The 15,609-nt window shown below is 46.2% G+C and overlaps 1 protein-coding gene across 2 annotated transcripts in view; it reads right to left on the bottom strand.

Annotated features, from left to right (window-relative positions):
* The window catches only part of LOC128815543 (mitogen-activated protein kinase kinase kinase 3-like), a 77,136-nt gene that overhangs the window by 29,872 nt on the left and 31,655 nt on the right, over nucleotides 1-15,609 (bottom strand). Inside the window, exons 3-5 of one of the 2 annotated variants that reach the window (XM_053992358.1) lie at nucleotides 12,730-12,839; nucleotides 3,150-3,190; nucleotides 2,048-2,147 (exon numbers count right to left, since the gene is read on the bottom strand). In XM_053992358.1, coding sequence (XP_053848333.1) covers nucleotides 2,048-2,147; nucleotides 3,150-3,190; nucleotides 12,730-12,839 — 251 coding nt within the window. Of the gene's footprint in view, nucleotides 1-2,047; nucleotides 2,148-3,149; nucleotides 3,194-12,729; nucleotides 12,840-15,609 lie in introns of both variants that reach the window. The other variant, XM_053992350.1, reaches the window with a different exon arrangement.

Genomic DNA, 15,609 nt, shown 5'->3' on the forward strand with positions numbered 1-15,609 from the left:
ATTTCCCCAGGCTTCAACTCTCCCTAAGCTCCCAGAACGATGCTGAGGGGCAGCCTTGGAGGAGACAGCAGGAGGTCAGAAGAGAAGTGGTGGCACATGGAGGCTCAGTGAACTTCTGCCCAAGGTCACATCACAAGCTGGTGTCTGTGCTGCCCTGGCCAGGCTGGGCTTTGCTGTCCCACTCCTCAGAAAGATGAGCCCAGCCTGGAACTAACACAGAGATGCCCCATGGGGGACACCCATGGCCAAGCCCTGCTCTTATCTACACCAGCCCCAGCCTGCTGATTCCATGGTCCCACCAGGATGTGATTCATGTGTGCCCCTGCTCCACCCAGCTGGCATGCTCATCTCACTGATCCTGGCTTCAGGACGTCTCCTCTGCCAGGACAGGGACTGCCACTCAGTGAGATTTTGCAGGAGCCTGCTGACCTCAGTCTATATTTGGCCTACAAGGTGCCACTGCAAGAGAAGTGTCTGATGACAGCAAAGAATTCCTGCACAGCTCCCCTGGAGCATAAAGACAGGGTGAAATATTTAACTGCAATGAGTCTGTTTCCCTCTGAAACTTGCAGTCATGACACCCAAAACCCTGACCCAGGAGGCAGATGCTGGATTGTCACCCCGTGTGCATGTAGGCTATGACCCCAAAGATCCCTCTTGTCTGCTTATAGAGTTTCCAGAACAACAACTCTGAGTTACCGCTCCTCAGACATCTTCCAAAAGCTTGGGTTCTCACGAGGTGGAACTTTTAAGTGTAGGAAAAACAAAGCACTGCCCTACGAAATCAGAAGTACCCAAAGGCCTGCTCATGGCCCTGCTATGTGCTGTGCACATGCCCAAAAAGACAGTTTCTAACATGGGATAAAATGCTTTATTTAAGCTTCTGTTTGCTGTTGTTGGAAAGAAATCCTCTTCCAGTGGGAAGAAACCTGGAATGAAATGAGTCATTCCTGGAGAATTCAATGGCAGGCTTTTCCCAAGAGGGCTGTCAAAGAATGCCCAAGATTAGAAAACTGACTGCATTTAAAGTCAAAACCCAGTGGACACTTTGGTATCATGAGTTACCTATTGTAAAAGAATAGGAGCTTTCTTTGTGGAGCAAATCTCTATTGAAACAGAAGGGAGAAAATAATAAATGGGGGGAAAAAATAGAAGAAAGGTCTCTTCAGGACCTCTCTCTCCATTCATACTTTAATCAAAGGCTGCAGGTCATCTGCAATTAATACTTGAACAAGCCACCTATCAGGGCAGATCCAAAAGGATCTGTGTTTCAAAGCCCACCTCTTTGCCATTTGGCCCTCTCCTCCTTCCCAAAGCCAAACCCACCCTGAGAGTCCAGTGGCTGCAGATGCCTCACAAGAAAAGACTGAGCACACCAGAAGAGATGCCAAGGATTTCCCCCTTCTGCAGGACCCTCCTTTCACACACAGTGCTGGGCTCAAAAGTGGGAAAACCACAGAGGCCTGTGTGATGAATGATGGAGGAGAAAGACCTCCTAGCCTTAAAATGCAAGCATTGCAGAGGGAGGGTTTCTTGGCTGCTTTTATGTGGCCACAGGGGCTGCTGGAGGAACATTCAGTGATGCACATTTCACTGCAGACCCAGCCACAAGAACGTGCACGTCGTGCTGGGGGTTTGGGTGAGACAAAGTCAGTGCTGGATAAAAGAACACTGTGTGAGCACCGCTGTCCCTCCTGCTCTGCACTTCACGCTCCTGCAACTGCCCCCGAGGTGGGAAGACTTCACATCCCTGATGGAGTGAGTGGGATCTTTTATTTTGGGGAAAAGACAATGTTCCTGTGTAACAGGCCTTATTTGAAATAATTTTGACAAAGGAAAATCCTGGCTTGGAGGCTGAGAATCCATCTGAGCTGTGTCCGGACAACAGCTCTTCTGCACTCACTAGCTGGGAACCACAAAATAAGGTTATTTTTCTTCACATCCAAGTAAAACACAAAATCATGGCCTTCAGAATAAACCACTGCTCAATTCTGAAGCTGGCAGCAGGCAGCCCAAAGCTGCCCCTCAGCAGTGAGGAGAAGAGTACCTCATTGTTCACACAGACCAAGTCCATCGTCTGCCCAAAAGCGTCCGTGACCTTCTGCACCACTTCCTTGAATTTGACTGGTCTTGGAAACTGGATAATCCTGTATACACAAACAAATACAACAACAGTCTCAGTTTAGCAGAAGCATACTGGAATTTGGGATTTGACTGACAGTACAGAACAAAGGACTTGTATTCCATCACGAAGCATAAAGACTGCTCCTTGCCTTTACACTCACAGAAATGCTGCTCCTCTGCTGTGCCCAAGAGGGGACTTGACTACCCTGCAAAAATATCTACCAAAAATCTTGGTGCAGCTCCTCTGCTCCTCCCTCCAATGCGAGTACAGGTGGGAAAAAAGGAAGTCCAGCAGCCCTCCACTGGAGAAAACCCAGATCAGGCAATGGCCAGTGATTTATCATCTCTGTTTTCAGCAAGAGGCTCTGAACAGAGAGGAGGGCTGGAAGTGGGGATGATGCAGTTTGGCATCCTGTGACTCTCCTGTACCATCACACACAGCACCTCTAGAGGTACTTACAGCAGGTACAGTCTAACCTTAAAATAACACTACTTAAATTTTCTTTGGCTTTAACATGCACCTTGGACCATCAGCCTGTGTCCTGCCCTGTCACAGTCACCAAGCAGAGGTGATTCCATGAAAATGTCAAGCAGGGAAGGGCGGACAAGCTTTAACTCCCAGCCCTATTTTTATGGGACCCATGCCCAAAATCTGGTTATCTTAAGTAAGTGTCATGGACTGCTAATCAAAGGACACATTTCTGTAGAGTTCCAGCTCCACTGTGGTTCAGCAGGGCTCAAGAATTAACAAGAGAAAAGGATCCAAGTGTGCACCCAATGTCCCTGGTAAAAGAGGCATTTAATGACTTCCAGCTTGGAGCCATTTTGCCTGTGTGCAAATCCTAGGAGCTTCTTGTGGCAAATGGGATGATGAGGCAGGGCTCTTGCATATAAAAGTGCAGCTGATTTTAGGGGAATGAATCCTGCTGTGAGCTCAGCTGCAGCTGGCTGAAGTCAGCAGGACAGTGTTGAGTGGAAAAGGTAATTAGTTCCTGTATTCACAGGGGACTGGAGTAGGTACCTACCTTTTCTCTCCTTCATACTCAAACTTGATCCTGACACTTCGCTGCTGAAAGAAAAAGCAGAGAATGGTGAGGTCCCAAAGTGCATCCTGGATTGACCCATAGACCCAAAGCTGACAGGAGTTCTCAGGGAGACTCTCCTGACTCTCTGTAAGGCATCTGGTTTATTTAGGCCAAGCTGCCTGGTGGACTCATAGCCTTTGAGGACACTCCACATTGCTGAAGAATGTGCTTGTCAAAAAATAAGTTCTTCTGTAAGCAAGAAGACACTCACCTCTACAACTGTTAGTTTTAATAAAATTCATTCATAAAGCTGAAAAATGTTCTGAACTCTTGGGAGCAAGGCACTATTATCAAAGAGGCCAATGTGGCAAGTGTCTGATGCCTGTCCACCTTCAGTGCTTCCCATGGTTTCACCCCAGTGCTCTTCTGTTGGAAACCCAAAAACCAAAGCTCAGAGGATGTTGACTAGAACATAGTTTGGGGTGAAGAATTAAGAAGTAAAAGCAAGCATTCTCTAATGGAATTGGAGGCAGTCTAAAATTTTAAAACCAACAGTGCTAGAATGGTTGAAGGGCTGGTTGCTATTTTGTTAGGACCTACAAAATACAAAGTGTATCAGGCCCAATACACAATGCACAGCAAATGCCCACCCTGAACTGACCCACTGCTCACCTCAAGAGAAACCACAAAATTTGCCCAAAGAGCCCAGTGGAATCACAGGCACACAGCTGTGCAAGGACCAGTAAAAACCACTTCTCCCATCAGAGGATGGGAGATATTTGTGCATATTTAGCAGCAATCAAGACCACAAGGAGCTTTTTCATTCCTTCAGCTTCTCAGGCCAAGTCTGAACCAAGCATCCCTCTAGCATCCCTCAGATCATTCCAGGACTTTCCGACGGTCTCCAACGCAGATCAAAACCCTCTTTACTCCCCAGACCAGATCTAGTCACCCCACTTAACCAGCATTTTCCTCCCCACAGTGCCCACCAGCCTCCTCAAACAGCTCTCTTCCCATGCAGAGAGAAGTGCTGGCCACCTCCCTCCGAGGTGGAACCCCAGGGAGGGCTCGGTCCCGCGCCGCCGGCGTCTCGCAGGGATAACTCCCAGCTGGGTGGGTGACAGCCCTTCCTGAGCACAGGACTTATCTCTGGGCCTGGGCTGCCAGCGTGTGAAGGCACACTTTCCATCCTCTCAGAGGGAAAGCAGAGCTGCAGTGAAACAGCTTTGTTCCTAATGAGGAAAACGAGCTGGACCGGCGCCCTCGGGTTTGTTTTTCAACCGACAGCTCCCCGAGTTCTGCAAACACCCACCGAAATTCAGGAAGTCGAGGCTGGAGGCGGTTCTGTTGAAAAGCTTAAACAGATTCAGGGTAAACACGGTGCATCACCCAAAATGCATCCTTGTTATCTCTGCTCGTGGCATTTTCTGTGTTTCCGGAAGGGCTGGGAAGAACCAGTGCTGGGACAGTCACCAAGTGGGGCACTCCAGCAGTGATACAGGCCTGTGCTAAACAGGCATTTACATCACCTCAGTGGCTAAAGCCAGTTTTCCAGACCCACAAAGTTTGGAGAGTCTCCAGGTTCATTTCCAGAACCAGGCACAACTTGTAAAAATACCAGATTAATTCTAAACCAGTCCAAAATTCCAAAAGAGAAGAGATGACCATAACCAACCTAGTGCTGAAGGTTCAAATCATTCTGGAGAGACAGCAAATACAGGTGGAATTGCCACCTTAGATTATCTGTGCTGGAAAAGAAATGATATAGGCTCTTTCATGCCAATTTTTATTTGCACGTGCCTCTCTGAGCAGGCCTGGCTGCTTTATTCCTCCTAGATGCTGGCAATAAATTGGCCAGTGTGGGTTCACTGACTGTAACATCACAAAATCTTTCTCTAAAGAAAGAGAGGGGGGAAAAAAAAATCAGGGCAAGGAACTTTCGAGGTTTCTCCTTACAAAAGAGCAGGACGTGGAAGGGGAAGAGCTCACACAGCTCTGGCCTCACTGCAGGAAACCTTTCAAAACACAGGTTTCACTTTCAGCACAGCCCCGAATGTTGCACTGAGCTGGGACGTAGCACACGCTGCCTGGTTGTGCTGAGCAGCACAGATTTCACAGACAAACAAGTTTTGGAAAACAGCTTGTGGCTGGAAAATGTCAGAACACTTGTCTAAAGCTCCAGAGAGAGAAGAAAATGAAAAAAAAAAAAAAAAATGGGCCACGACCCTGCTGCATCCTTTTCTTCTACATCAACAACAAGGCTGATGTGCCGTGGCCCGACGCCAGCAGAAGGACGCCAGCTGCCCCACACTGCTCTGCTTCTGAGCAGAGCTACAAACACATTGGCTGCAACAGGGAAATGAAAACCCACTTCATTTCTTAATTAGATAACATTTTTCTTTAATACAAAACACACTAACCTCTTGCTTCTCTCCAAGAAACCAAGACCTTTAGCTCGCAAGCTTTTGGAAGAGGGATAAATTCATATTTATCAGTCTGAGAAGTTGATTACAGTTTAATTTTTCAGGCTTCCCTTGGCTTGCTCATGTTTTTGACCCACAGCTCCAGCTGAATTAATCATTCCTATCAGCAACAAATACTTTTTTCCTTTTTTAAAGAAAAAAAAAAAAAAGAGTGGGCAGTGCCCAAAGTACTAGGAAATCTCAGGGGATGCAAAGCACTTCCTAAATGCTGGAGCAGGCTGTGATTTTTTACACCCATGGAAGTCTGGTTTGCAGCAACTGGTTTAAGATTACACAGGGAGCCTGGGCCACTGCCAAGTGCTGGAGCAGAACCTCGTGTGAGTCTGCACCCAGCATCTCAAATGAACAATGAGGGGGAATTCAGGGCCAGCACCTTCCCCATCAGGAACTCAACACAGTGGCCAAATATTGAGGTGGAAGAAGTGTGGGTGGTGAAGGCTGCTCGGTCCTCACTTTTGCAATTTTGCGAGGAATGTGACTCCCCTTGCACAACCCAGGTTGTACTATTCACTGTCCCTGCCATCAGGTGTCACATGAGGTCAAGGGCAGCCCTGTTCCCCTTCAATCAAGAGGTCCTTAGTGGGTGTAGAACAAGCTGAGACATCCAAAGGCCTGCGCTAAATACAGTGCAGGAGAGGGGTAAGGACAGCCACAGGCACCAGCCTTAAACCCTGAGCTCTGGCAGAGCATTTAAACAATATTTTCATCAGCACTGTAAGAGCTCAGGCAGGGAATGGAGCAAACAAGGGAAACTGAGGCACAAAGGCAGGAAGGGTTTTGGCAAAGAGTATGAAGAGAAAGCCCAGCCTGGGGAGGAGGAGGCTCCATGGAGACCTTCTTGCAACATTTCAATACATAAAAGGGGTTTTATAAGATGGAGAGAGACCTTTTACTAGGTCTTGTAGTGACTGGATGAGGGCAACATTTTCAACAGCAAGAGGCTAGACTGAGGCTGGATATAAGGAGGACATTTTCTACCATTGGGTTGCTGAGACACTGGAACAGGTTGCCCAGAAAAGCTGTGGATGCTCCATCCCTGGACGTGTTCAAGGCCAGGCTGGCTTGAGCAACCTGGTCTAGTGACATGTCCCTGCCCACAGCAGACAGTCTGGCCTTTAGAAGCCTTCCCAGCTCAAACCACTGTGTGATTCATTCTCTGAAGCAGCAGAAGGGTGGTGGAGAGAAGCACAGAATGAAGGTGTTTGGCCTCCTGGGCTGTGTGCACTGAGCAGCTTTCCCTCTCTGCGTGCGTTTCCGTGCGGGGCACGGAGGAGCCCGCGGCCCGGCTGGCGCCTGCAGACCCTGCTGCGACACAAACAAAACCAGCGACAGCCCTGACAGGAAATACCACAGTCATTCCCTTCGTTTCTACAACAATTTCTTCTCCAAAATACTTGTACCGGCATTTCCTCCAGCCCCACAAACAAATGGTATTTTACTCGTTCTTGCCATATTCCTCCGAAAGGAAAAAGCAAAGCCGCTGCTGTGGCCACAAACCCATCACCATCTTTCCAGGCTTTCCTTGAGGTATTTTTGGCTCTTTCCTGAAAACTTTGGATTTCACAGAGAAAAGACCACCACTGCCAAGCTTCAGAGAGGGAATTCAGATGGGAATCTGGGGAGAAAAGGGGCAACTGCTTTTGCCTTTTGGCTAGGGTCCATGTACCCCAGCAGGCTTGGCCAAGCTTGGTCCTCAGAGCTGGAGCAACAGCCGTGCGTGCTGGTTTAGATTAATGAAAACGTTGGAAAAAAACAGAAAAAGTGTTTCCAAACGAGGTGAATCATGATCTTATACAGAGATCCCTGAAGAGCTGACTGCTGTTTGTAATAAAAGCACACACGGAGAGCAGGAAAACAAGCAGTTAGTCCTAAAATGGAAGCGGCTCTGGAGGAGCAGAAGATGCTGAGCACCCTCTCTGCTGAACAGCCAGGGGTTGCTCAAATTGGGGTACAGGTCCAAGCTGACTCTGTGGAGAAAGCTGTCTAATGGCTGAGGCATAGACAGGGGAGCTAGCCCTGCACCTCCATGCCTGTCAGTGCTGCTGAAACAACTAAAACTGCCACTCTGGAAAACCCCGGACTAGCACAAATTCAAAGATTCCCCCTGTCATGTCCACTCTTCCTCCGAAACTCTGCTGCCATCAGAAACAGTGATCTGTCCAGACCCCACTTCTGTGGCTTGATTTAGATCTGCACCTGTCAAATCTAACCAGAGGACAGCTTTGCCCATGGTGAGACATCACAAGGATGGGGCCTTTAGAGCACTTCTTCCACCCAAATCCACTGCTGCCTCCCAAACCAACTGGGACAAAGCCTCTGACTTCTGCATTAACCTTTCTGTGGTCAAGAAAGGCAGGAAAAATCATCACAAGGGGCCTCCTATTCCCTTTGGTGCTGCTCATTCCAGCCTTGCTCATATCTACCCACAAAATTTTAGGCACTTATTTTGCCTCAGTTTACCCCCTGGGTAACACATGGGCAGTGAAATACACCCGCTTTTGCACGCCACAGGGTAATCAGAGGGATTGTTTTCACTTCTCTCATTTTCTACTCGCTGGATTAGGAAACAACGAGAAAACCCCGCGGAGCCGCGCAGGCATTAGCGCTCGAGTCACTCCCTTTGTACAAAGCCACAAAGCGGTGGGATTCCTCCTCAACTCCTGGCTCTGGCTAAGAGGAATCAGCACCACAGGGCCAGGCTGAGGGGACTCCTACACTTCCCCGGGGTGCAGGTCGTTTGCATCAGCCCTGTGCTCGCCCCTGCCCTCAGCAGCGGGACGTTCCCCACACGCCAGACAGCTGGAGCGCGGCCCCAGACCGCAAGAGGAGATGACTAATGCACGTCATTGGGAATTATCTGCACAGAACCCCCACGCACGCCGGGTCATTCAGCAATCAGACAGAAAGGAGTTTGTCTGGCATTGCCCCTTCATCATTGCAGGGGCAGAAAGCACAATATATCCCAGTCCCCCCGGATCCTTGCAGCTTTTTTTTTCCCTCTGAAAGCACCTGAGCAGCTCAGGGGACAGTGGAAAGATGATGTCTAGAAGGTTCACTGCTTCCTGTTACAGACATTTCTGTTTCAGGCAGCAGTAGAAATCACAGGCTTCAAAATGTTTATCTAAAACCGCCCACCTGGCAGGGAATAGCTTTTCTCCAGCTGGATTTCTCACTGGTATCACCCTCTTTGCACCCAAGTCAGCTCCACACACAGACATGGGGAAGCCTCTTAAATCCTTGGGAGTCCACTGCCTCTGCCATCTCCAGCCAAGGCTTTCCCCGTCAGTGATTTGCCCCCTTGTTTCTGCTCCCCAGGTGGGGAAATCCCTGCAGATCCCCTCATGGAGACTTCCATCTTCCCCCATCCACAACATATCCTCCAGGTGATAAAGCCAAACTCCTTTTTAGGCTGCTCAAAGACCCACCGAGAGCCCTAAAAAATGAGCTGTATTTTACTGGAGTTATGAGCAAGCCTTGCCTTGCATCCAGCTTGCCAAAGAGAAGAGTCCAGAGGTAATTTACTAAAAGAACAACTTCTAGGACAGTCTGACATTCGATGTACATGGAGAAACATTTCCTACAAACATTTAATTGCCATGGGAGAACTTGCCATGGTGATTAAGGTGGCAGAGGAACTGCTGGTTGTCATTGGCTGTGACAGAGACCCACTGACAAGCAGCTTCATACTGCCAGTTGCCAAGTGCTATTTATAGAAATGAATGGATGTGCACATAAATAGATACAAAATAAATGCTGATTTAATTGCTCTTTTCTCCCTCCATCCTTTTGTTCAGGATTTCCTAATTATTCGGGGTTTCCCTTCTTATTCCACTCATCTTTTTCCTTAATGAACACAACGCAGATCTTCATTCTCCTGTTTCCTTCTTCCCCTCTTCAGAGACATTTCTATGAACAAACTCCCTTGTTCAGTCCAAGGGATGGCCTGAAAGGGCTCCTTCCAGCCAAGCCAGAGGATGCACAAGGAATAACAGAGTGATTAAAGGAGAAACAGAGGAATAGCAGCGTGGAAGCTGCACTAGGAATAATGTCAGAACGATCCCTCTCTTCCCAAAGAACAGCTCTGCTTTACCTCACGTGAGGAAGGAAAAGGGTGTCCATGTCTGTCCCTATAATTCCCACAAGGCAGAGAGGCAGGACAGTGCAGTAGTGGCTGCCACACCTGACCAGGACTCAGGAGATTCCAGCTCAGCCGTCACATCTGCTGCCAGCTGCCTGGGCAATTCAAGGGAGGAAAATTCCTGTTCTAATTTCCAGCCTGTTCTGCCACCAGGCATTGCACATCCAGAAACTCAGCGTTCATCCTAAACTCATTTGTGAGGGAAGAAAACTAAGAAAAGAAAGATTTTTATGCAATTTGCCGAAGGATGTTAATTTCTTAAGATGAACTGAAGCAAAACTATCGATATTTTGGGAAAGAAATATTTTGGAGCACACACAACCACAGGCTGTTTTCTTGTGTGGCCCAGGCCTACGAGGAATACAATCTGGCACAATTCAATTTTCAGCTCGTGTCAAGAGAGCACTGAGGAAGCCCTCCAGGAGACAGGAATGAGATAGCACTTCAGTTGTGCTTCTCTGTGTACCAAAAAACTGCTGCAAGCCACAGAGAACTGGCTAGTTAGCCAACACATTCTTGTTGTGAACTCTGTCTTTCAGTGGAAATTTGGAACACTGACTAAAGGATTCCCATGCCTCAGAAAAAACATTTTTCCACAGAAAAAGAAATATTATTTTATTAATCTACTAACTGAACTCCCAAACCCAAGTAGTTCAATGTGAGCATATTGCTGCAGGGCCTCATGAGAGGCACCAACAATTAGATGACCAAGAGGACATTTTATCACCAAAATAGCCCTGTGCCTCATTCTCCCCACAAGAAAGGAACTGTGCAGGGCATCCTTCAGCCCAACAGGCCAACCTAATCACAGGGAAAAGTAAACAATAAAAAGGGAAAACCAAATACCAAAATCACAGGCATGAAAACATCACTTCCAAAGCGATCTCTCCTCCACATTAATTTCTGTCCTAAGAACAAAAAAAAAAAAAAAAAAAAAAAAAAAAAAAAAAAAAAAAAAAACCTAAAAGTGACCCAAACAAGCTGATTAACTGAGCTACAAACATGAACCAAGTTCCCACTAATTCCACCTCCTCTGGCTGCTCCCCACCTCCCAGACTCTCCTCCCGCCGTGCCGCGAGCCAGACGCGTTCCAGCTAGTCCAATTTAGTGAGGCAACAATTCAGCATCCTCCAACGCCCTTCATCCCCTGGGACCTGCTGGTCTGACCCCTCAGCTCTGCATGTGTGAGGAGAGCAGGATCCTCACCATCCACATCTCCTCCATCACAGAGCTCTGAGCAACCCTGAACGTGAGGCTACGGCCGCTCCACTTGTAGATAAAAAGAAAAATCTTAAAGGAGGAAGTGTGCTCTAATAAGAAGGAAAGTTTGATTTCTATATATTAAAATATAATAGAATTCCTGTAATAAAATTAAACACAACTGGCAGCCAACTGTTCTAAAGCTGATATCAGAGCATGGCATACCTCCATGGGTGATTTATAAATGAAGATGCAGAGTGGATGGGCTGTGGGTGTGGATTTGATTGCTAGGTGCCAACTTTATGCAGATAAGAATTCAATCAATGAAAACTATAATTTTCCTTATTTTTGACTAATTATCTGGTTAACTGTGTATGTGCTACATTAACAGCCCAGGTCTAAAAAACAACAGCAGGGATTTTCCCCCATTGCACAAAACAAATGTTGTAAGAGGAGCCTGAAAAGCTTTGCTACCCTGAAAGCAACTGGAGCTGGCTCTACACGGTCCCCACCCATCACTGTGCACAAGATGCTGCCCCTACAGCCACCCAAAGCTGCTCTGGGTTTTCTGCTTCTCCTGCAGCTGCAGGGAGCCAGCCCTGAGTTTCCCTGGTCAGTTCTGTAAACATCTTGGACTTCTTTCAGCATGAGCTGAACACAAACCCAGTGATTCAACTTGGACAGCTGCTACCGCCAGGACACGCTTTGAAACCAGACGTGCGCACGTGTTTTCGTCTGCATGCGGCTGGGAAGTCCAGAGGGATTTGGGAAGGGATTTTTCCTCTCTGCACCCAGACTTCTTTGTTTGTAGCACAAGTGACATTAAAAAATGCATGACGACAGTAAATGACAATTTGTTTTCTTCCTTGCTAGGCATCCAGCAGTTGCAGAGTTGACTGCAAGCTCATTCTAAACCATAGCACTAGAGGTGGAATTCCACGTGGATTTGCTGCCATGCTTCTCCAGCAGCTCCCCCAGTTGTCCCAATCTTTTCCTCCCTTTTTTTCTTGCTATTTTGACAACTGAATTCTTTCTTCACAACTTTCATGTTCGCTTATTATTTGCTCCATACACAAACATGCCATTAAATCCACTTCAGCTATTGTATCGATGTCAGCAAATAATTTCTGACATTGCTCAAGGGACAATGTTTTTTGCTCACCGAAACAACTCCGAATGTGCAACAGGGCCAAAACGTTTGGGCTTAGGAGCATAAAGATAAACAGCAGTAATTCATAATTAAACACTTTATATAAGAATGACATTATTCCTCCCCAAAGAGCCTGGGTGTCTACAGCTCAGAATTGGCAGTCTGTCTTTCAAATATCTGAAGCAAAATGTGCACATAATAAATATTGTATTTCATTAACGCTGTCAATAGAAAACAATTGACTTATCCAAGTCCTAAAGCTGCACAGCCTGAAACAAGTTCTGCTACTTTCAGAGCTAAACAACAGTTAGAAGTGCCTTGAGGTGAGACTCGAGATTTAAACCCAATTTCAGGCCCAGTTGTTATATTTGCGAATAATTTGGGGCATTACCATTCTCTGCTTCTCTGTGATATAGGGATGCCTGTAACTTCCTTTTAGCTCTTCAAAAAGAAGTCATAAACCTTGTAGCTTGGTAAAATTATGATATTTCTGATGTGCTATTAACTTCAGTTCCAACATTTAAACTCTGCTCTGCCAGCATGGCAAGCACCATGCCCACCTCTGTGGTCTGCTGGAGTTTGGGGTGGCTTGAAGAAGCAATGCCATACCTGTTTGTTGGAGTGGACACTGTTTTTATTCCTGTTGTTGTCCAGCAGCCCCCCACACTTGCCCAGCGCTGCCAAATCCTTCATAATCGAGTTCAGAGCTTCTTCTTCATCTGCAAGAAAAGAAGAGACAGCTGAAGTGTGGAAAGCAACCCTGCCCTCGGATGTGCCGAGTGAAAATACAGGACTGCAAACATAAACTTCCAACACAAATGGATAAAAGACACAATGTCAAGCCTTCCTATTAAGAGAGGCATTCCAAGACCACACCACAGTCTCTCCCAGCCCAATCTGTTTGAAAACACAGGTTCTTTCATCACAGGTGAGACAGAAAATGAGATCTCATTATCCCCACCTGAAAGGGCCTGCAAGAAAGTTGCAGAAGGATCCCCAATAAGGACATGTAGTGACAGGACAAAAGAAAATGCCATTAAAATTAAAAAGGGCAGGTTTAGATTAGATATTAGAAAGAATTTTTCTTCTGTGAGGGTGCTGAGGCCTTGGCATAGTTGCCCAGAGAAGTTGTGGCTGCCCCATCCCTGGACACATACAGGGCCAGGTTGGATGGGGCTTGGAGCAGCCTGGGCTAGTGAAAGGTGTCCTTGTCTTTCCTCCCTCTTCATTAAAGGTGCTCAAGAGCCCCAGCTGACCTTCAAAAGCAGAAGCAATGAGAAACCAAGGGGAGAGGGCAAGGAATCCATGAGAAAAGAGAGAAACTCAGCAGTGCTGGATAGAAGACACTGAGAGCTCTCACGGGATTTCTGATTTCTGCAGTAACAGGAGAACTTTGAGGGACCATTGGATCTGAAACCAATCTCCTCTTCTTCAACACTTCAGCCTCTGTGGTTATGGCCTCTTAAAGCAGCTATGAAGTGTTAAAGGCAAAATACCAACCACAAGAAGCAAGAACCCTGTCAAGACCTAGGGCAGGGCACACTGTTAGGAGGGTGTGAGGACCCACTGCACACTCCATGCTCACGACACAGTCAAGACAAATGTTAGGCACATGCAGCTATTACTGCAAAAAAAATACAAATACAGCTACAAATCTTGTCTAAAAATGAGTGTCTCCAGGGACAGAACCACCCCTACGCCAGGCCAGCCTGCAGATTCAACTCAAAGTCCACAAATATGTGAAAAATGACAAAAACCATATGAAATCAGACAGGACTGGACCCAAATACCGAGGATCTTTCCCCAGGGAGGTTTATGTCCTGAATCCTTGTGCTCAGATATAACACCATCTCCTCTTGTTCTGCTCCTCCTGCTGGGTTCTGTGAGCAATGAAGCCATGAAAAAAACCCAGATATGTGAGAAAAGGTCTTCTTGTGCATGCTTTGCTCCCAGAGTATATTAAAGAAATAAGGGGAAAAACTGGGGGAAAATGTTTAAAATCCAGTCTCACATTTCAGAGCTCAGAAATGAGCTCCAATGCCTACATCAAACTCTTAGGAAAAAGCCTACATTTTCCTGTAGGCAATGTGTGTATACATATTTAATACACAAACATATATCTGTACATGAATATGAAAAACATAACTGATAAAATAATAAAATTCATACATAAATACATTAAAATGGAATCCCTTTTGCCTCCCGCATTTCCCTCTTTACTAAAAGCACAGGTATGTTTTTCCAGAGGGGTGGCAGGGAGCACAACCTGAAGTGTTACAGGAAAAAACTCAAGATAAAGATAATTCTCAGTTCAAGTTCAGGGAAAAACAAAAAAAAAACCACCAACAACAAAAAAGAAACACATCAAGAATGTCCCCAAAGTCTGGGTTTGGGGTGTTTTTCTTTTGTTGTTGTTGGTTTGTTTTGTTTTGGTTTTTTTAAAGGACCTCTGGGACAAGCATAGTTTTCCACACAGATTTTGTAGTAGGAAAATATCCAACACCAAAAAAAAAAAAAAAAAAAAAAAAAAAAAAAAAAAGGAAAAAAAGGGTTTTTTTTTATTTTTTGTGGAGGGGCAAGGGAACAGGGGGAGGGATGAGCTAAAACAAACCCACAAAAACAAAACCCCCTTACACCACCCTCTAGGAATTTTCCACCAAAGCTTTAATCTCTACAGTGCCCCTCACCCCCTTTTTTTTCTTTTCCAGTGAATGACAACAAAAGTTTCCTGAACAGCCTGACACAAAACACAATCTGTAATGTCATGGGCCAGGCAGGGCCAGCAGGCAGAGACAGAGTCAAACCACCCCAATTCCCCACTCCTCTCCCACCTCCAAACCTTCCTGGCAACATCTTCCAGGAGAGGAATCTCTGGTTAACCCACCAGTGCCCTGGTTTATACCACATTGTCTTCCTCCTCCAGCTACACGTCAATCTTGCCAAAACTTTTTTGTAACAGACTTCTGAGCCCACCAAACACAGGTTTAAAAATTCCTGGTGCTGCAAACCCAGTTCACGATAAGTCACATTTCTTAAGAAGTCAGGCTAAAAATCTTTGCCAGAAGTGACTCTTTGTATCTCTCCAAACATAGCAATGCAAGGAGAATCCACTCACTTTCAGTAGCTGCTTAAATTCAGCTGGTTTCCAGAAATACCCAAACATCAACTGAATAGGCCTTAGAATAAGTGGTGTAAAACTGAGCTCCAGCTGTCCTGAATCAGGTACTGAAGGGAAAAAAAAGGAAAGATATGCTATTTCTTGTATTTGACTGTCAAATCAGCATTTTCCTTCTTTTATCTACTAAGAAACCAATGCAAAAGACCATTCTGAAAAGCATATGAGGGGTTTTGATTACAAAATATGAGTGTTGATTGTCAAAAAACTAAAATCCACATCCATGACATCACTGCTGCAAAATAAGATCAGAAAACTTCTTCCTATCCAATGGAAGGTTGGATAGCAAAGGAAAGGTTGTTTTCTGCTGCTGG

This window comes from Vidua macroura, chromosome 1, assembly GCF_024509145.1.
Source record: "Vidua macroura isolate BioBank_ID:100142 chromosome 1, ASM2450914v1, whole genome shotgun sequence".
Lineage (NCBI taxonomy): Eukaryota > Metazoa > Chordata > Aves > Passeriformes > Viduidae > Vidua > Vidua macroura.